At 39.2% G+C, this 20,492-nt stretch overlaps 5 protein-coding genes and 1 long non-coding RNA gene across 7 annotated transcripts; 3 read left to right on the top strand and 3 right to left on the bottom strand.

Annotated features, from left to right (window-relative positions):
* Positions 1–253: 253 nt before the first annotated feature.
* LOC108095600 (FAD synthase) lies at positions 254–3,536 on the bottom strand. Of its 2 annotated transcripts, none has more exons than XM_017196764.2 (3): positions 3,339–3,536; positions 1,398–2,039; positions 254–782 (listed from the first exon to the last, which is right to left on the bottom strand). In XM_017196764.2, exons 1-3 carry the CDS (start codon positions 3,348–3,350, stop codon positions 483–485), a joined length of 954 nt encoding a protein of 317 aa, XP_017052253.1. In that variant the 5' UTR covers positions 3,351–3,536; the 3' UTR covers positions 254–482. The 2 variants fall into 2 exon arrangements, with proteins under 2 accessions (XP_017052253.1, XP_017052254.1); XM_017196765.1 differs by lacking the exon at positions 3,339–3,536 and adding an exon at positions 3,128–3,286.
* Positions 2,421–2,743, top strand: LOC108095601. Its single transcript, XR_001771670.1, has 3 exons — positions 2,421–2,433; positions 2,499–2,537; positions 2,604–2,743. It is a non-coding gene; the product is annotated as an uncharacterized LOC108095601 (long non-coding RNA).
* A 599-nt stretch (positions 3,537–4,135) lies between the features above and the next one.
* Positions 4,136–6,041, bottom strand: LOC108095599. The gene is made up of 2 exons (XM_017196763.2): positions 5,717–6,041; positions 4,136–5,235 (listed from the first exon to the last, which is right to left on the bottom strand). Exons 1-2 carry the CDS (start codon positions 5,883–5,885, stop codon positions 4,394–4,396), a joined length of 1,011 nt encoding a protein of 336 aa, XP_017052252.1. The 5' UTR covers positions 5,886–6,041; the 3' UTR covers positions 4,136–4,393.
* Positions 6,042–7,227: 1,186 nt separating this feature from the next.
* On the top strand, positions 7,228–7,972 carry LOC108095619 (probable 39S ribosomal protein L49, mitochondrial). The gene is made up of 2 exons (XM_017196785.1): positions 7,228–7,373; positions 7,439–7,972. Exons 1-2 carry the CDS (start codon positions 7,317–7,319, stop codon positions 7,919–7,921), a joined length of 540 nt encoding a protein of 179 aa, XP_017052274.1. The 5' UTR covers positions 7,228–7,316; the 3' UTR covers positions 7,922–7,972.
* Positions 7,973–8,148: 176 nt separating this feature from the next.
* Positions 8,149–9,885, bottom strand: LOC108095618 (breast cancer metastasis-suppressor 1 homolog). The gene is made up of 3 exons (XM_017196784.2): positions 9,487–9,885; positions 9,180–9,424; positions 8,149–8,812 (listed from the first exon to the last, which is right to left on the bottom strand). The coding sequence occupies exons 1-3, from the start codon at positions 9,674–9,676 to the stop codon at positions 8,471–8,473; spliced, it is 777 nt and encodes a 258-aa protein (XP_017052273.1). The 5' UTR covers positions 9,677–9,885; the 3' UTR covers positions 8,149–8,470.
* Positions 9,886–10,352: 467 nt separating this feature from the next.
* LOC108095623 (protein YIPF1) lies at positions 10,353–12,547 on the top strand. Its single transcript, XM_017196790.2, has 4 exons — positions 10,353–10,921; positions 11,340–11,546; positions 11,606–11,698; positions 11,889–12,547. Exons 1-4 carry the CDS (start codon positions 10,469–10,471, stop codon positions 12,183–12,185), a joined length of 1,050 nt encoding a protein of 349 aa, XP_017052279.1. The 5' UTR covers positions 10,353–10,468; the 3' UTR covers positions 12,186–12,547.
* The last annotated feature ends 7,945 nt before the right edge of the window (positions 12,548–20,492 follow it).

The raw sequence follows: 20,492 nt of genomic DNA, 5'->3' as shown, positions 1-20,492 counted from the left end.
ATAAGCTAATTCTAGCTTTTTAAGCTAGAAAGCAGTAACAGTGCTGGCACCACAACGATTTCAAGCTATTCCTATCTATTTTTTAATAGGGTACTATAATAATTTAGACATAATATTAATTAATCCAATATGGCCTCCCGATAACTAAATCTCCCTGAAGACGCATACATATGTTTAAGATTTAAGAAAATTCTAAATTATAAAATACAAGTTTCTTTAATTCATACCGAAAGTTTAAAGAAAAACAATGATGTTGCTTAAGTGAACCGACAATAGAGCTCACATTTATTCAGCAGTCTAGCTTAGATCGTAAAAAATATAAGATTAAGTATGTACACCGAAATCCAAATCACAAGCGAATATGCATACCTCTATATACAATTTGTGACTAACTAAAGTTTAATCTAGACAATTGCACTAAAGCCACGCGACAGGCACTTTTGCTATTTATCGTGGGATCCGAAATCCGAGGTCCATTCGATCTACTTTCTGGGCAGGCGACCAGCACGTTCCAGGGTAGGATCTTCCAGTTTCCAGGCTGGTTTATAGCCATGAGGATCGCAGGAGCAGGCTGAATCGGGATCACAGTCGCATTCGGAATCGGTGTTCCTGAGATGCGGATTGGGAATTGTGTTGGAGCGGTTGCCGATGGAGGTATAACCCCGATCGTACAAACTGCAGTAGGGAACCGAGTTTAAGTGGATATAGTGCCAGACGTCGTGGTAAGTCCATTGGAGTAAGGGATTAAGTCGCATCATCGGTGGCCAGTCGTTATCCGTCGGCTAAAACATAAAAACAAATATGTCTTTAGTTTAACTAATTACATTTTTAACTTATAAGCTTTAAAAGTGCAATCAACATGAATTACTTTACCCGTTATATTTTTACCTTTGGTCACTAATTGTTCAAAAAAAAAATAACAATTAACCTTGCGACGTTCTTAAAAATCAATTACTTTTCAGAAAAGAATTATAATTTAAAAGGTTCAAAAGGTCTAATCTAATTACAAAGTATGGTAATTAAAAATATTTTTCGTAAGGTGCTTGAGGATATTGTACGTGCTTGATAGCTAATAAACCACAGACACCACTCAACGAGTATCTGATATAAGTACACCGTTATCTGTGACACGACATGGCGTTTCAAAATTCATATCATAGTGGTACTTGTAAAAAGAAATAATTGCCTAAAAAACAGCTGTGCTCGAAAAGGCAATGCTCTTGGCAACATAAAATAAGCCAATTAAATATTTGTTGCTAGACAAGAGACAAGTTCAAAGGTTATTTCACCATCTGATGTTCAAATGTGGCAAAAATCTGTACTGTATTGACTGGCTTTTCAAATAACCTATGGCTTTCGATTACTTTGCATTTAAAATAAATGTTTTTTGGCTTCACCTGCATGGGCGCCAAGTGCTGGCAGTAAGGATCTGTGTCCCGACTGCCCACAAAAACGGCCTTGATCCGTGGCATATCCTCTGCCATGTGGGTGAGTGCCTCCTTGAGAGATCCTTCGTACTCCACCAGTTCCACGTGGTAGTTGCGCACACACTGTTCGACGAAATCATCGATTTCCGCAAAGGAGTCCCCGGATTTAATGTACAACATGGGAATGTCACCGCTGGAAATGTTCTCCTGGCGGAGGTAGCGCATGAGGAGATCCAGGAGGACGGTGCAGTCCTTGCCGCCATTAAAACAGAAGATTAGCTCCTCGACGCCGTAGATTTGCAGGGTTTCCGTGAAGAAGGCGAAGGCCTTGCGCTGTCTCTCTTGGATTGCCTGGCGATCCTCTTGGGTTATTTCCCAGGAAACTAATGCATCTTGATTCTGGGTGGCCACCACATCTTCAGGATCCTCGGTACGTCCCGACATGCTCCTTTTGTCCACAAACAAATGCTTTATAATAGCTGCTTTTGTGGGTATTATGTTGCAATTTGCTGTTTTTGTAATTTGGCGGCATTCATTCATCGTGCTCAGTGGGCGTATCAGTAGCCGGGGGCGTGGCCGTACCCTGGCCAACAAAAACGATGACGTCACAAGCTGTCAATGCCGAGAAAATCGTAATTAAATCGAGCTGGGAAACCCAATAAAAATAAACAAAAACTTTCTCCGAAATTTGAAAAAGGCTTTTGTGTGTGTGTGCACTTGAAGGGCTGTTATTTCCCTGCAGTTCTGGATGTCCACTGTGGACTTTTTGCAATTAGGCAATCAGTGTGTAGGAAAGGAAAAGGGATATTCCTAAGTGTTCCTCTCTTTCTCACTCTTATAACACGAATCGTTGCTTGCACCCGACGGCGGCCCGACTCCAAATTTGTCTTCTATTCTTTCGATCGGAGAAAAATGAAACTGCGTCATTCTTTTAAGTAGTGCGTCGACTATTGGTTGTGAAATTACTTCACTTGTGCAACTGGCAGCGGAAATGTTTAAAAATCATGTAAGTGTCGTTAATATTACAAAAACATTATGTTTTTTACTACAAACTTATTTAAATCTTTTTAGGATTCAGCCATACATATGTCCCATAAATTCGTTTGAAAGGTAAGTTTACTTTAGATTAAAAAAAGTAATATATAACATGTAATAATAAAAATATTTGTACCATAGATGGACGCAAAACAGCCGATGGCCTGCAAGTACTCCACAGAAGTGGTAAACAAAAACTTTCGAATTTCATATTATTTATGTACTTATTTCTTATATTACAAAATAAGATAAATTAATAAAATAAAAAAGAATTAAATATATATATATTGTTTTTCATATGAATTTGGGGATGACATTTTTAGGCTTGACATAGATGATTTCGCTAAGGACATCCTCGCAAAAGCCATCGTTGAAAACTTCGCCTCCACGTCAGCTACGAAAGCAACAATGGCTTATACGAATTTTCTCCATACAAAATTCGTATAAGCCACCGACGACTTGTTCGATGAAACGGACAAAAAAGTCATCGAGAGCGACATGTATCCCGAAGACGGCGGTGCCATATAAAATGTCTCTATAAACTCGCGCCGCTGCGGCTAAGGCTGCTACCCCCGCTGTCGTCGGTGCGGCTTCGCACACTTCTTCGACGACAAAGCAATTTTGGAACTGCAGGGTTATGTAACTTTGTGTTTCAAAAAACCAACTTAAGCCTTCTGATTAACGTGGTAAATGCTTTGACGGTTGGCGTGCAACTGATTTGGCTTATCAGCCAGCCAAAATTACATCACATTCATATTGAAAAAGTAAGCAAAAAAAAGCAAAATTTAACCGAAAACCTCAGGCACACACACACACCAACAACAAATCGAACACATGGTGGTCACACATAAGGCACACGCACGCACAAACACTCACCCAAGCTCGCATGTATTTGTCGTTGCTGCGGGAATTACTGGCACATTTAACTACTTTTTTCGCAGCGGTGATAATGCATTTATTTCATTTTGTTAATTGTTATTCCGTGCCAGTAATTTCATTTCTTTTTGCCTTATTGAGACAACAACTACAACGAAACAACAAATGCTCGAAGCTTCGCGGACTATCGAAAATCAGCTGTTCCCGCCGAACTATCGATTACATTGGGTAAAGGCGGGAAGAAGCTAAAAATTTAAAAAAATAGCTACTTTAAAGAATATTGTTAAAAACATTTTGAAACAAGTAAGAAAATTCAATTTTGATTCAACATTTTTCAATTTAAGTGAAAAGCAATGACAACGGAATACATTTTGATTTCTGCAAATCTGCCAACTTCCTTCTAATAAAATTTAAATAAACATTTATTTTTTTAATTTTTATTTTACAAATAACAAATTGGTGTTCGTGTGTGTTTAACAACAAAAAGCACAATAAAAATACGCTCTACACATATAATAAATGGGCACTGTTGGCGTTACTCTGGGTGTGTGTTCTTCATTTCGTCCTAGTTTTTTGGTGGTTTCTACACGGTGAGAAAATATCACAAAATTGGGCGTTTTACACTAATTAGGCTTTAAAAGATTAAGCGAAGTGAACATGACATAATTTTTTTTAATTTACTTATCTTAGGCATAAATAATTAAGACTATGTGTTTTTCTATAAGGTACATATTTTTGAATTCCCCAATAGGTAAATTGTATATAAAAATATTATAGATAAACATTTTTTGCTTGAATGTGTTTAATATTTGTTGTTCTATATTATCTTTCTCAAAATTTTCCTTGATTGGATCTGCATAAAAGGTTATAATAGCAGGTCCAAAACGACACATTTCAACATTTAGCGAGTATCCTAATACTTGCGTTATTTTAAGAAACCGTTTTCAACTATTTATGAAGTTAGACAAGTGTTGTTGGTTTCACAATTTAAAATTTAAATGCTAATCACTGTCCCAATTGTTATGACTTCCCCCTGTGTAGATTTTCCCGCAAACTCAGACATCTATGTTATCCAGGACATTGTCGATGAGGCCAACGACTTTCTGGCGGAATCGTCGATTCTGCTTGCCACTCATTTCCTTGAGGTACGGATGCAGGCTGATCAGAAAGGAGTAATCGGCATCTGGTGGCGGAGGAATGGGCAGGTTAATGGCTCCCGATCCGTGCCCCAATCCGCCTGATAAAGCTCCCAAAGAGGGCGTGGCCGGCGGGGGCGGTGGCGAGGTTAACTTATGGGGATTGTTGTTGGTGTGATTGCCCTTGAACCACTGCGTCAGATCCGACCAGTCCAGGTGATTGCCCAATGCTGCGGCGGGAACTGAGACCAGCGACTGATGGCCCGCAATCCTGTCCAGTTGGGGATTTTGATTCAGGCTTGCATTGGGATTCAAGGAGGGCTGCTCCACTTTGATGGCTTGCAGGCGGACGGGCAGAGATGCGGTGGGTTGCTCCTGGCTCTGATTTTGATCCTGATTCTGATCCTGATCCCGATCCCTTCTCGGATGAGCCTCCTCCTCGGAAACCTGCACGTCCAGCGGCATTTCGCTGTCGCTCCCTTTGGCCTCCTCGTCATCGTCTGCCTGCTGATTTGGATCCGGATATATGGGTGGTATACCTGCCGTGTTTCCGGGCTTTCGCAGGACCATTCCTGCCGGAGGATTCGTACTGTGCGAAACCACCTTGTGACAGGATCGCGATTTGGTGTAGGGAATGAGGAACTGCAGGTACTTGGACAGGTAGTATTTGCGCTTTCCGCGGCCGGTTTGTGTGCGTGCCAGCTTTAAGGATCGGAGAAAGCTGCTTCTTATAGTGCGCCACCTCTCGCGGCAGTTGCGCACTAAAAAAGTCGAGGAAAAATAAATAAAAAAGTAAATCTTATATGTTCTGAGTTGAAAGTTTTAAGCTCTACATAAAATCATAAATAAATTTTAATATTAAAAACAGCAATCATTTTTTTTACAGTGTATTTCCGCTAAGTGCAACAATTGCTGTACAAAAGAAAATTGCAAACTCAAAAGCAACAGTAACCGAAAAGCAAACGCAAAGACAGCAACAAATTACAGGCAAAAACTGCGCGACACAGTGACACACCTACACAAATGCAAAAAAAAAAAAAAAAAAAACAAAACAAATAAACAGCAAGAAACACCAACTGCATGGGATTCACACGCACACCAGCCCGCAAAAGCTTGCATCATAGACACACACACACACACACGCACAGTAAAATGAGCACGCAATTGGCGGCGAAGAAGAATCAGGCGGAAAAAAGATTGTTTTTTCACCGTTTTCTTTTCTTTGTTGTTGCTGATTCTCACCCGTGTCCTTGATCTCATTGGCCACCTGCTGCCACGCCCTCTGCACCTCCTCTTTTTTGCTGTATCCTGGATGCGTATAGTTCCACAAGCATGGCTGATTTTCGACGAATTGCACGAACCGCACGTTGAAAACGGGATCGTCCTTGCGTGCCATTGTGACCCAGCACATGCCTCCGTCCCGCTCGCACGCACTTTATTCCTGTTTCTGTCTCGTTCTTTAACGGTAAATCACACACAGTCCAGGGACGGAGCAAGAAGGGGTCAAAGAAGAGAGTGTGGGGCAGCGAAAAGAGGAGGACGCCGCAGCAACAACACTGCTCGCAGCGGCCGCGCAACCAAAACTGAGCTTTAAAATCCCACTGCGCGCCAATTGCAAATTGCAAATAGCAAATAGCAACAAAAGCTGCAGCGCAAACACTTTATGCTGGCACAAAACAGCAGCAACAACAAGTGGTAATGGTTTTTTTTGAGGATCAAACGACGAGACAATACCCTAGACAGAAAACAAAAATGCTATATTTTTTTTAGAAGTAAAGTATAATTAAAAACAACCATAGATCTAATTCCAATACGGTCATAACTCAAATAGTTGACTAATATATTACAAAATAAAAGCACACTTAGAAACTGTAAGAATTGGTTTCTCTTGTTATGAATAGCTGAAAACAATTGCATACATTCTAAATAAATTCAAAATATGGGTTATCCCTAAAGGGATCAAAAAGTGTTTCGATGCCCACAAACCAACCGACTAATTCGATATACCCCGATGACTGCATATCGAAATAATCAACGGCGAACAACAGCTGCAGCAGTGCAATAAAAATTGTATAAGCAATACATTTCAAATGCAGCACTTGCAACGGTTGTGTGTGTGCGAGATAGAAAAGCTTTGCCGATGACGTCACAGGCTGCATTTGTTGCATACGAATCAAAAGCAAAGAAATCAAAAGCAATCAAATAAAATATGTGTTGCAAACGCAAAATAAATTAGACTCAAATGAGGTCTTAATGATTCTTTTCAGAATTTATACTCACTTGGAGAAGAATTGGAGTGGTTAATAGGCAGAACACAAAAGTAAGTTAAAATTTGGATATACGTTTATTTATATTATTTATCTACCTGTTTTTGTAAACAAATATTTAAATAAAAATAAACCTAATTATTATTCAAATAAATTGTGTTTCTTTCTGGTGTAGTAACCAGATCAGGATTGGTATTTATATTGTAACGAGTAAGTTTTTGAAAACAACAAAGTTTTTTCAAACAAAAACTCACAAAATTTGTATTCCTCGTAATAATAATGTTCTTTTATATAAAAATTTTGAAATATTACAAAAAAATATATATATAAACTTCGTTATACATTTGTTTCGAATTCTGTGGAAATTATATTAAATTTTTTACAAGTTTATAGCTAGAGAATGGGTCCGATAGTTTCCATCAAAGCTCAATACCGAAATATCGCCACAAATATTGCTTAATTTTTACACCTCTAGCTGGTGCGTGCTGACTTTCCAACACTACAGCTGGTCGCATAATCAATTTGGAAATTGTTGTATTTTTAAAGGAAAATCAGTTTATTTCATAGCGAAAAACATGTCAGCGAGTGGAAAATTGATGCTGAGCAGTGGCCTTTGCCAAAAGCTAAGTCAGGTGGGTATTTAAACCTTATGATCCCAGTGAAAAAAGGCCCTAAAACCGTTTAATATTCCCAACAGCTCACAAGAAAGTTGCACATGCAACCGGCACTGTTGTCCAGTTTTCGTTCATCACGAGAAGTTCAGGATCTGGACAAATACCCAGACGTAGAGGTTGTGGCCAATCCTCCCGAATGGCGGTTCGTGGAACGTCTGCTGCCGGCGGACACAGTTCCACAGCCCCTGGAGAAGCCAAAGTATCCATCCGGCTGGCGGCCGCAAAAGGAAAATGGCTCAGAATTAGGTTATTTTGTGGCAAGGACGAAGAATCACATGGTGCCGGTGTATCTCCACACCAAGTTTCGTGGCCAGCGCAGGATTACGGTGGTGCGTCGCGTCCAAGGAGACATCTGGGCGCTGGAAAAGGATCTACGAGCGGTGGTCGAGCAGTCGCGAAATGGAAAACTCTGCGCCACAAGGATCAACGAACTGAGCGGTCAGATTCACTTCCACGGCGATCATGTCGACGTCCTGCGAGATTATCTCAAGGAGAAGGGCTTCTAAAGACCACCTAATATTCGTTCTTTGCCGCAATAAACTATTTTGTTGATTTAATTGAGATTTCTTATCATTTAACTCGGACTTCTGCTTTGTGATTAAGAAATACTTCGGAACCTCCTTTTTCAGGCTTCTTGCTGTTCTATGCAGAATATATATATTTGTTAATACGAAGATATATATCCTTTTGGATACTAATCCCTCTCAAAAATAATTAGTCTAGAATTATCAAATAGATTTATGTTGACCGCACATCCACTTGGCTGCAGTTCGCTTTTATTTTGCACTTAATGTTTAGCATAAATTACATACATCGTCTGGATGGGGGGCATTATTCTGAGAGTGGTGCTCGAGGCTCTACGACTAAAATCTAGAGGAAGAGGAAGTGGGAGGAGGATCGAACTTAGCACGTACAATAAGTCTGGTTCGGGCTCGTTTGAGCTCTGCTACTGCTACATCGCTGCTACTACACATCTACGTCTACGGCTGCTGCCTCCTCGGCCGCTGCCGTCAGGTACGCGTCAGGTGGGCGTAGGCAGCTGCCGCGCCCCACCGCTATCCGCTGGCACCGGCCATTGCCGGCAGCCCGGCCAAACTCACGCCCACTCCCGAGGTGGGCGTGACTGTTCCGGCGGTGGCCGACGAGGAGGATCGCTTAAGGGCCTTGCGTATGATCGTCCAGTCCTCCATGATGTCCTCCTCGCGCAGCATATACACCACATATGGCCCCGTGACGGTGACGGCCTTCTTGCGACCCGGACCGCGCACCTTGCTCTGCCGCTTGTCGGTGCCCCAGTCGGCCCACGAGATGTCCACGTTATGGCGGTCCTCCTCCAGGCGGCGGATGCGCTCCACGAAGTCCTCGCGCAGGTTGTCCACCGCCATGTGTTTTTCGCTCTGCAAAATAAAGGATTGTTTTTGTTTGTTATTGTTATGATGAATAAGTGAGTTTAGGTAAGGTAGATACTGTTCTTTCTAGTTCAAACCCACATTAATTGGATTTTTTATAGCAAATTCATCAACGCGATTTGTTATCTGATAATTAGATTACAAAAGAAGTAATCTATACATGTGTTACATTATGGGGAAAAAGTTTTAAAACTATTCAAATTACTGTGGGAAATAACCTTCAAGGCTAATGTTCGTTAAATAACATCGTACTTTCATACCAAATACCTCACAAACAATAAAACTTATCTAATTGGGGTATTAAAAGCGCCAATTCGGTATTGCAATTTTTGGCGCCAAAAAACAGGGTGTATACCTCAAAGTGCTGGACGGCCGCTTGTTCCTCGGACTGGAACTTGTGCTCGATATTCTGCAGGCGGAACTTGCGCAGGACATCTGCCACCTCGATCCTAGTGCGATAGACCTTGTCCAGTTCCTTTTGCGGCTGTACAAACTCCTCCGACCGACCGGAACGCACCTCGGCCAGTTGTCTTTCGATGAGATTGATGCGTTCGAAGTAGTATTGCTCCCGCAAGGTGTTGAACTGCCGCTCCAAGCTCACTAGAAGTTAAAAATGTCCGTGAGAATAGAATAACCAAGAAGTTGGTCCAAAAAATGCGTACACAAATCCTCCATATGCTCCGCCCTCCTGCGCTCGATTTCGCTGGCATCGAGCTCCGAGGAGTCATCTGAATCGCATTCGTTGGCCTCCTCCTCGTCGGATGTGTCATGTGCCTGGCTGGAATTCGAGTGCTCCGATTCTCCGCCAGAAACGTCGCCTTCGCCATCGGATTCTCCATTCTTTACGGGCATTTCGGCTGGAGTAACGCGGCTATTTTGAGGGTTCCGGCTATTTCTGATAATCCGCTTGGCTGACTCACTGCAGGTGGTCTTAAAAGTAGCCTTTTCTTGTTTTTTGTTTACTTAAAACTTCTAAGTATGTGTAATTTTTAGGAAAACTGTGGAAAACTACGAGCTGTAGCAAAAAGTGTGGGGCAGCGCTGCGTGGGCAATTCAGTGTTGGTAAACGCGCGTATGAAGCATCAAGTCATCGGTTAAATGGCTAGGAAATAGCTAAAACTGAATTTATTCACAGTCGGTGTTGATTCATATTATTTTTTATCTTTGAAGTGTTCGAAGCAAATTTAAAAAAAAATTAGTTTTCAATATTTGTTTGATTTACCCAAGCAATTCGCATTTTAAAAACTTCAAAAAAAATTGTCTAAGCGTTATGAATATGCATTTTTTTGCAGTTAACCAAGTTAACATTTATCGAATTTCAAGCCGTTTTAGAATTATAACAAAATATTAGTTCATATGAATTTAAACTTATACAAGCTACAACAACTGCTGTTTAAGTCTGACAATTTATTTACTATTACAACAATTTATTACAATTTATTTAAGCTAGAATAGCAATTTTCTTCGATTGCTTTGATCTGATGCCAGCTCTAGCTGACGAACGCAGCTGCCAGCTGATGGGCCACCCACCTATCGATAACCGATAGCCCTTCGCTGCCAGCAAATTTTTTTGGGGCCAAGTGGAAAATACGTGTAATATTTACAAGTATCGAACTGAAAGCCCATTAGCTTAGACTGAGCCAAATGGAGACGCCCACGGCAGACGATCTGCTGCAATTCCGCGACTATAGCGGCGGTGCCCCGGCCCAAATCAATGTGAACTCCCCGACTCACAGTGGATCTGGTGGTTCTAGTGGTTCCGGTGGTGCCAACGCACAGCGTCAACGCGGCGATCCGCTGGCGGATCTGATCTACGACATGAGCACCTCGGCCCAAGGACTTTCCGGCGGTGGATCCTCCGGCGGAGGTGGTTCCCAGCCGCAGAACTCCTCATTGGACGGATCCGGCGGCGGTGGTGCACGTCTTTCCTTCCTGACCATCGAATACTATCAGCAGTTCTTCAACGTGGACACCTACATGGTCCTCGAGCGGATCGCCAACTCCATGATACCCAAAAGGGCAGCTGGCAACTATCTGCGGATGAACATCGGAGAGAACCCGGATCTGTATGGTCCATTCTGGATAACAGTCACCTTGGTGGGTATTTTCTTTGGGGGCTGGGCATTCCTCAACAATTTTTCGATTTTTATTAGAAGACAAACCATACGAGAAGGATAGGCAACCTGATTATTTAACCATTCGCAATATTGTTTGTCCTTTCCTTATTTCTAATAGTTTCTTGTATAACTTAAAACAGACTTAAGCAATGCAAACATATTTTGTAAATTTTAAATCAGTATCAGGTTATTTCATTATTTAATGAAATTATCTTCAAGTGGAATATACCATTTTTCATAGTATAATATGAGGCGGGTTTAATAACGATATTATAACATTAATAGTTGTTTAATCACTTGGACTTGACGGGGAAACCTCTATTTAAACATCTTTCCAGATTTCTCTAAATTCAATATTTATTTCCTTTATTAAACCACAACTCTTTATTTTTTTTCAGATATTTTCGATAGCCATTAGTGGCAACATAGCCAGTTACTTGCACCATGCCAGTGATGGCTACTACTGGCACTACAACTTCCACCTGGTTTCCTACGCGGCCACTTGCATCTTCATGTACGCCAACCTCTTGCCGGCCGTTTTGTGGGCCTTGTTCAAGTACAGCCTGAAGCCCGTTGATTCGGCGGACGCCGTTGAAACAGACAGCGTAAGTTAGAGTTAGAGTTTTCATCCATCCGTCTCACTCACATCCGTGCTTCCTTGCAGGCCACCTACACTCCGAGTCTCCTGTCGCTGATGTGCATCTACGGATACAGCCTGGCCATATATATACCCGTCTCCATTCTCTGGGTGATCAATGTAAGGATTTGTTGTACAAAAGTATAATTTAGTGCGGAAACTATCTAGGCTGCTAACCATTGAAGTAGATTTAGGATTTAATTCAAGTTTGTTTACTTTTTATAGTTTTAGTGCACAAAAGGTTTTGCAAGTCCTATCTTATCGTTGACTTTTTAGTAAACCATACTATAATGTCTTTAATCTCTTGCAGATATCGCTGCTGCAGTGGCTCTTGGTAATCACGGCCGCCTTGCTTTCGGGCACGGTTTTGATTGCCGTACTGACGCCTGCACTGCGGAACTCGCAGTTCTCGCTATTTCTCATCATCGGTATCCTGAGTGCCCATGTGGTGCTGGCCGCTGGATTTCTGCTGTACTTCTTTCACAGTCCCCCCGAGTCGCCATTGGCTGCAGTTGCTCCGACATCAGCTGCACCTGCTGCTGCGGCAGGCCTGAAAGCCGTGACCCAGGCGGCTCTGAACGCAGTCCAAGGCAACCAGACCCACTAGGAAGCATTCCAATGAAGCCAGTTCGTCGCCGTCGCAGACACTTGTTGTATATTAAGTTGTCCCTATTATATAATATTCGTAGGAAGGCCAATGCTTGGGTTCATTTGTTTCAGGATTAATCCACTGAAGCGTCTGAGCCAAAGCTTTCCGCTTTTGTGCTTTGTATTGACTTTCTTTAACATCTGGCGACTGTATATTTATATTTAATTAGTGGTAGAAGTACGTGTAATACCAAAAAAGAAAAGAAAACAATCGCAAGAACTTATTGCTGGGGTAGTAAACGATTTCAAATTTTTGTCGAAGAAGGAACAGAAGAATATGTTTATCATGCCATCATTAAATTGTAAATATAATCCAATATACTTAAAATGACTTTTACTTGGTCTAAAGGGTTAGTTTAGTTGTGATTAATTTCTTGTTCTTGTTACATTTTCAATTAATGGACCTTTTACCACATAAAATGGTGAAAGATATTTATTTTGACACCCAGTCTATTACGTAAAATAAAGTGTACTTTTTCACATCAGTGGCCATATGGAGAAAGTCCTTTGAGAGGCAAGAAATGGAATAGAAAAGGTGGCTTGAGAAGAAGGGGGATGCTGAGTTTGGTTTTGGTTTGTTTTCTGTTTTCTGTTTTCATGTTTTTGGGGGAGGTGGTTTGCTTTTTTGGGTGGCTGCACGGGCTTTTGGCCACCATACGGGCGGGTGGTAGTGTAGTCACATACACACCCACTCGCATTTATATACAGGGTTATGTGAACACGATATCTGGGACCTCGGGGGCTATTCATCGTTTTTGCTGCTGTTGTTCATGTTTCGGGCTTGCTTTTGGAACATTTCAGACGCTTGGCGTGTTTATTCGAGCAATGTGAAAATTATTCGTAACGGACGATGCTGGAAACAGGGTGTTTTTTTTAACCTACCTAAGAGCTAAAAATTCCATCTTAAAGATAAGTTAAACAATTCAAAAGCGATACAAAAAAAATTCAAATGGCACAGGATCGAAAATGAGGATTTAAATTTTTCTTTTAGAAATCATATATTTTTATTTACTTAGAAGAAATTCTCCAAGAAATTAAACCCGTTATAAACGTATTTTTGAGGTTTAAAAAATAAGGAAAGGAGTTATTGAAAGCAAAGAATGTTCAAGTACATTCTAGAAAATTTAAAAAAAAATGTCAGGAACATTTTGAAAAATATGTTTTATATTATATGATATTAAAATTTTATACATTTTCAGATATATATTGAGTATTTACAATTAAACTTTAAATAAATCATTCAAAATTAATATCTTATTTAAATTTGCAAGCTCACCCCTTATTAAATTTGGTATGTAATTCACGTACATAGTCCTTTTAGATATGTGTGTGCGCGGAAGTCCTTGCGAATGTGTGCGGTCTTCTATACGTGTGAATGTGTGCATGTATTTAGCTGACTTGCACCCACGCACATTTATAGAGGGAAAATTTCTCAATTTCAAATGCAAATATTCGCATAACGCATCGTTAGATTTGTCGTTTTATTTATTCTTTTTATGCAAGTGAGACGGGTGTACGTCGCTCATCTTTCTCACACCTTTCGCCGAGTTCTCTTTGCAAAAACAAAACCCATTTACTTACAGATGTAAATACATAGACATGCGTTGCATAGATTGAAATACGGGGCGTATACTTGATGTCAGCATCAGGATCACATTTTCACTTCTGTTTTTCGGTTGATATATAAAGTTAAAAGAAATCTGAACTGTGAGTTGCAAATTCAGTTGCAAATCGCTTTGATGTTGAAGTTGATGTTGATTTTAAGAAAAGTAATATTATAAGGTAATCTAATTAATTCCTAATATTGCACATTCGAAATAAATTTATTTGTTCAAATTTACGAAATTGTCTAAGATAAACACTCCAGTGAATAAACCTGTAAGCAATTGCTAAAATGTAAGGCTGAACAAATAAGAATAATTATTATCAAATTTCGAATCAATTGGATAGAAATTCCTGAAAGCAAGATTAAAAACAAAGTAGTTAAGGAAAATAATTTAGTCTTATATGATATCTTCCTTATTTACCTATTTATTTATTTGTTTCCTCCCAAAACAAATAATTATATATTGGAATTTTCTCCCGGTGAGAAATAAATAATGGGGAACAACCAAACATTAATCTCGCAATGTCTGTGTGTCGAAACGCATAAATTTCCGAATGCCAAGTTCTGTATGGCCACTGATTCCATCGATTTGTGGTGGCATATAGATTAACTGATTTGCCATTCAGCTGATTAGCATTCGAGTGGGTGGTGGTGTTGGCGGTGGTGGGTGGTTTAGTGGGTGGTGCGCCGGAAGCGGAAGTCACTCGATGGCTGTTAAAAGTTTTTTGCCTTTTATTCCCTTTTATTTGTCCGATGGCATTTTTTTTTTGGGCGGGGGAAGGAGTGAAATTAGCTGATGTGCAGCGACTTGTGTGATTCCTTTTTTGTTGCCTCTTAAAGCAATTACGCCATCCCTTTAGATCTCCATCCCTTTTGCGCTCGGCAATCCCTTTCCTCTGCAAAAATGTGCACTTCAAAGAATGTTTGTTGTATATTTAAGTTTCGTTTAATTTTTTTTTTTGTAATGTTTATAGGATTTCTTTAAAATTGGTAGATATATTTAAAGGATTTTATTTCGCTTGAAATATGAATATAAAAAAGGAAACTTAAAACACTCAAGTAAAAAGTATTGCTATATGTACATCCAAAGAACATGTATATATTGTTTGTTTATATAAATATATATTTTTTAATATTAATTATTTTTAAAATATTGTTTTCTGTGTACCCTTATGCCAGTGTGAGTGACTTAACCCCTTTGAGCCGCCCTCGTAATGCATTTGAAGCGTTAAAACGCCACTTCAGTGAGGATGTTTGCTCCCCGGCAAGGAACTGCACACTGGAAGGATTCGGGGGTGTAGGGGGTTAAGAGGCTAAAGAGCTTGGGGTTAAGGAGGAGAAGGAGGGGGAGGAGAGGGAGGGGGAGAGGGCAGAAGTGCATATGCTAATTGGTAAGTGCACGGCTCAACGAGCACCTGTTGAAGTCAGCATCTCTCTCCTGCAGAAATTCAGAATCAGATACCGAATTCAAGAGCCAAACATACAGATCCTCTAGTTTTGTTGATATATGTATATTGCTTTATTGGTTTATTTATATTTTGTGCTATATAAAAAACATAAATTAAGAAGTATTTGAATATTATATACCATGATATTTAGCTTTAGTTAAGGTAAGTCAAAACTTTACATTTATTTTAATTTTCAGGTAAGTCCTCATTGCTTAACCATAAAATTAAATACAATATTTCAATATATGTATACTCTTCAAATACTCAGAAACGAACTTAAATTTCCTCAGTATATTTGTTTTCTACTTTATTTTCATTTTTGAAGCTTTAGTAATACGAGTTTTCTAAATAATTTCAAATATCTATGCGTTTTTCATTCTAATTCTAATTCTATACTGAAAATTCAATTTCCCTGCCAGCTGACCAAATCGCCAGTTATATTTTGATAGGCTAGTAATTGAGTTTACTTGGAATCGAGTATGTATAATGATTTATTTTGTTAACGAACTTAAGGAGCTTAAGGACTGGGGGTTCGGTTAAAGAGCTTATATTTGGGATCCTTCTTACCGGCTGTTATTGGGTTAATTCTGCAATCCTTTTCCCCCTTTTCGCCTGCGTGACTGCTCGTCTTTATTTTCCATCTATTTTGTGGACATCCTGGGGCCATACCACCGTGCACCATACACGTAGCCGCCCAGCAGGATGTGCCACGCCCCCTGCACTCAATTAAGTGTCTATGTGCGTGTGGGCGAGGAGTCCTCTGTTGACTTGAGAACTTGGCACAACTTTTGCGTACGAGTTGGTGACTACGTGACAGAGGTTGCAATTGCCCCTCGCTACCCCTCCATCCCCCCTAAACCCCCTCTTCTACGCCCATCCCCCTTGTTTACCCCCGAATGGCCCTGTTTACCAGGCGACACACCCCGAAAAATAATAGTTGTTAATATTTCAGAAGCCCACTGTTTTGTGGTGTTCGGAACTCGTTGGCGTAAATAGCCGCTTTGTTCTTGAATTTTTTTTAAGTTCTCAAATTGGTTAAAGTTTTGTTTATATCTGTTTACTTACCTGCACCCCAATAATACAAATATATCAAATAAAATAATAATACCGATTGAAACATTTTATAAAAATCATTAATATGTTTTAGAGTCTCAAATTGAGTTGGTAAAGTCTTAAATAAGATTGTTGTATGTAGGTTTATTATATGTATTTAATGCATTTCATATTTACTTGCAGTGGAAAACTTAAAAAATGGCATTAGTTATTTTATTATTTCAGTTCCTAATAGTTGTTTTGTCAAATTGGGTAATTATTCGTTTACTTCTATGTATTACTACTCAGACTTATTTGAAGTTAAAATAAAAATAAAAGAATTATAAAAGAAAGAAAAATGTAGACTAATCAAAAGTGCAACACTCAGGCATTTTGGTTTATTTTTGTTTTTAAGAAGTTTTTCAGTTCCGAAATACTGAATACAACAAGTTAGTTACATTTTTTTTGGGTGTATCCCCCTCGATAGTTGTTTTTGGTGTTGCTGTAAGACGTTCGTCTTTAAGGCCACGTCCTCATCTTCAGATGCCACCGCACGAGTATCCACAGGGCCATCTATCTAAATGTATATCTATCTAGATGCGGGTATCTGCGTCTATATCTCCGGGAGAGTGTACGTGTGGAAAGTGCGGACAATCTGCCGGCCGGCCGGTTTGTCTCCGTGCTTTTGGGGCGTGTTCGGGCGCCCAGTTTGACACAATTTCGAATGCCTCCGCCCATATGCAGAAATTGCTCCATTTTCCGCTTTGGCGGAAAAGTCTACACGGCCTGGAAAATTCTCCAGCGGGACAGCGCCCCTACGAGAGCTTTTCCAGTGCGACAATCGAGGAGCTTTTCAACCGGCGGCGATTCCTTGTATCTTATATCCTATATCCCCAATCCCCCATTCCCATTCCATCCTAGCTCTATGTATCCAGTTTGGGATTTGGCTTAGATAATCGCCATTTCGCCATGTGGCAAGAGAGAATGGGGGGTTGCACACATAATTTCATTATTTATTTTAATTAATTGAAATTGCTGAAAGGCCGGCGGCTCCGCGATGACCCTAATGCTAAGTAAGCTCACTAATTGCAATCGACTTCGAGGCAGTCCTCCACTTTGAGTGAGTGGGATAATGGAAGGGGATCGTCTGAGGATGCAAGTTATGTTAATATTTTCGCAGTCAAGTACTTGCAAGTTGGCCAATTAACGGTATTACATAGTCATTATTATTTGATTGCAGTAAAGTTGCCTCGAAAAGTTGAAATAGTTATCAACATTTTATTGCAGTTTAGTTGCCTTGAGTGTTCAAAAGATGAAATAGTCAAACTTGTTGTTGAGCGCAGATAATTAAATTAAAGTTTAAAATGATAAAATAATCAAAATAGTTTTGGTTGCAGTTAAGGTACTTTAAGTAACATTTAAATATAAAATGGCCCTTATTCTTTTATTTAAGTTTAGTCAGCTTAAGTGTTAAAAGATTAAATAGTCAGTAGTTATATTTCAATCTAGTTGAGTTTTTGTAAGTATTATAAAAATATTAATAGTTTTTTTATTATTTAATTGTGGCTAATTTGGTATGCTTACTGTTTTTTTTAATTTCTTTTTATATTTTGTTACGTGAACAGTATTTGTCTTACCTTCTAAAATTTTAATCAAAATTGTGCATTCCATTTTGTAGATTCAATGTGTTATTTTATAATAAATATTTTTTGTGGTTTTGTAAATTAACATGAAACTATACTTAAAAATTAATTAAAAAAGGGAAACTGTGAACTTATGAATGTTTTGAAACTTTATCAAATAAAATCAGCATTTTCCATGTTTTTGGTTATTTGGTTATAAAGTTTCTGCGTAAAATGTGGTTTTTCGATAATTTGTTTCACAAAATTGCGCTTCTAAAGCCACAAAACATTTTGTTTTGCCGATTTCTGTGGCAAGACCGCTAAAATACGGCATATTATAAATTCATTTGAGAATATTAATATTTGATCAGCTTCTATTTGGGCAAATTGAGTCCTTAGTTGAACATAGAATTGCAATGCAAATATTTGCTGTGTTGCTGTCTCTTTCTGCTGGCATCTAGCCGTCTCTTTTTACTGTTTGCCGGCAACTGAGACAAAGTCTTGCAATTAATTTCAAATGCGAATGCACCGAAGCTCAATGCAAACATTTGCACAATTTCAAATCGCTTTTGCTATTGCTCTGCTTTATTTCCCACCCACTGTTTTCCCACCCACAGCTTTTCCCTCGCCTCCCACAGTTTCATTCTTTTTTCGTACACATAAAAAACTATTTTCTGTATTTGTATATTTTAAAAATAAGCGAATTGATATATATATCTTTTCATTTATTATTATGGTAACAAATTAATCGAGATATATAACATTTTACATTGTTTGATATTAAAATTGATTAATCAATTATACAGTTATCCCATCGTTTTTTATTAGATACTTTTAAAGATTGTTTTCAATTTTTTCTTAAAGCTTATTCTCCTTAATTTTAAACGTTTATATATTATACTTATACAGTTGGTAAAGCCTTGTTTTTTCCAGTGCCTTATCCTGTTGTTTTTGGAAGTTCCGAGCAGCTGAAATTACACAGATTACAAGGGATTTGGCCAACGACGAGCTGTTGGCACACATTCTACAACGCCACGTAGTTGCCACGCCCCCACGATGCTGAGGAAAATGCATTTTCAAATTATTTCGATGCCGCGTTTGGAGAGAATTTTCAGCTGGCCTGGAGAGTTGAAGCCGGGTGGAAAAGTGGCAGTGGGAGAGGGCGAGGGCAGAGCGGGGGTAGGAAAAGCTAAGGGCGAAAGCTCTGCTCCTGTTCGAATTGTAGGTGCTGCGTTTTCCGTGAAAAGTCTCCTCCGCAGGATGCGCTGGCGTCGCTGCCCGCTTCGCAGTCGCTGCGGAAAAGCGCCTCTCTCTCATTTTCTGGGGAAAACTCAGTACGAGTCAAGCAGTCTTCGGCGCATCCAGCAAACGCGGTTCTTTTTTAAGCGCGTTTTCGTATTATTCTACTCATATGATTTATCATTTGCGTCGCTATATGATTTCTCCTTGTTTCCGTAGTACGAAAAGCAACTACTACTAAAAAACAAAAACAACCAAATAATAAAAACAAACAAAAAACAACAAATAAAAAATTATTCGGCCACAGTTTAAAGATCGGCGGAAAAGAAGAGGACGAAGAAGAAGAAGAAGGCGGAGGAGCTGAAATCAACTTGCTGGGCAAAAAGAGAGAGAATTGCTCCTGGGGAAAAAACCGGCAAGGACCTTCCTTCAGTCAGTCAGTCAGTACGTCCCCATCACTTTTTTATGTCTTTTTGTATATGTGTGTGTGATTGTGAGAGTGAGATCGACGATCCAAGAGATACTCGTACATCCCAGAACACTGAGAAATCCTATTTCGCAACTCCTTTGCGAAAGCTCAAGCTAAGCTTACGAACTGGAGCTCAAGCTAGATCCTAAATAAGGTATATAGAAATATATAGCATGTCGATCGCGGAAATGTGAGTAAAATGAAAGGAAAATATAGCTCACGACAAAATGAATTGATTTTAGTAAATATAGGTAACTCATCAAAGTAATAATATAACCATTTGATTTTTACCTATTGAATGCATTATTGTTAACTTAAGTTAAAAGGCCATCAAGAAACAAGTTACAAATTAAGATTGATTGATATTAACAAATCATTTAATATCATATTACACTGTGCGACAAGAAAATGTTTGAGTTGATTTTTTCTTATTTTTCACTTCTACTAGTCAAAATAAGAATACAAGTTTTTGGATTTGTTAATATCAATAGCCAATCAGCTTCTACGCACACTCAAAGGTCCCAAAAACGCGTGTTTTTGCATATTTCACAGCCTTATAATACCATATTGGGAAAATATTTTTTCACCGTTATAAGCGTTTTATGCAAGTTCAATATCTATTAATTAAAATATATTAAGCAAATATACCGTTAGGCTTTTATAACAATGCTTTAAAATTTTTTTCTCCCAGCTCTATACCCTGGGCGACTTCGTATGGAACTTGTTACGCGAGGATACCTCTGAAAAAGCCAAAAAAATCAGAAAAATATTTCACTTTTAAAAAAAATAATAGTTTATTGGAAGTAAAAAAAAAATAATATTTTGTGTTAAATATTTTCATAATAATAAT

The sequence above is a fragment of the Drosophila ficusphila genome, unplaced genomic scaffold, assembly GCF_018152265.1.
Source record: "Drosophila ficusphila isolate 14025-0441.05 unplaced genomic scaffold, ASM1815226v1 contig_198, whole genome shotgun sequence".
NCBI classification, from domain to species: domain Eukaryota; kingdom Metazoa; phylum Arthropoda; class Insecta; order Diptera; family Drosophilidae; genus Drosophila; species Drosophila ficusphila.
This window is presented reverse-complemented; position numbering and strand designations above follow the sequence as displayed.

What these genes read in the sequence shown, in the direction of transcription:
- LOC108095600 (XM_017196764.2), bottom strand. An exon ending in AGCACTTGGCGCCCATGCAG is followed by an intron (nt 783 to 1,397) that starts GTGAAGCCAAAA and finishes TTTATGTTTTAG; the next exon opens with CCGACGGATAACGACTGGCC.
- LOC108095619 (XM_017196785.1), top strand. Translation starts at nt 7,317, where the DNA reads ATGTCAGCGAGTGGAAAATTGATGCTGAGCAGTGGCCTTTGCCAAAAG. An exon ending in TTTGCCAAAAGCTAAGTCAG is followed by an intron (nt 7,374 to 7,438) that starts GTGGGTATTTAA and finishes TATTCCCAACAG; the next exon opens with CTCACAAGAAAGTTGCACAT.
- LOC108095618 (XM_017196784.2), bottom strand. Translation starts at nt 9,676, where the DNA reads ATGCCCGTAAAGAATGGAGAATCCGATGGCGAAGGCGACGTTTCTGGC. An exon ending in GGAGCATATGGAGGATTTGT is followed by an intron (nt 9,425 to 9,486) that starts GTACGCATTTTT and finishes TTTAACTTCTAG; the next exon opens with TGAGCTTGGAGCGGCAGTTC. An exon ending in CGGCCGTCCAGCACTTTGAG is followed by an intron (nt 8,813 to 9,179) that starts GTATACACCCTG and finishes TTTATTTTGCAG; the next exon opens with AGCGAAAAACACATGGCGGT.
- LOC108095623 (XM_017196790.2), top strand. Translation starts at nt 10,469, where the DNA reads ATGGAGACGCCCACGGCAGACGATCTGCTGCAATTCCGCGACTATAGC. An exon ending in TCTGGATAACAGTCACCTTG is followed by an intron (nt 10,922 to 11,339) that starts GTGGGTATTTTC and finishes ATTTTTTTTCAG; the next exon opens with ATATTTTCGATAGCCATTAG. An exon ending in CCATTCTCTGGGTGATCAAT is followed by an intron (nt 11,699 to 11,888) that starts GTAAGGATTTGT and finishes AATCTCTTGCAG; the next exon opens with ATATCGCTGCTGCAGTGGCT.
- LOC108095599 (XM_017196763.2), bottom strand. Translation starts at nt 5,885, where the DNA reads ATGTGCTGGGTCACAATGGCACGCAAGGACGATCCCGTTTTCAACGTG. An exon ending in CAATGAGATCAAGGACACGG is followed by an intron (nt 5,236 to 5,716) that starts GTGAGAATCAGC and finishes CGACTTTTTTAG; the next exon opens with TGCGCAACTGCCGCGAGAGG.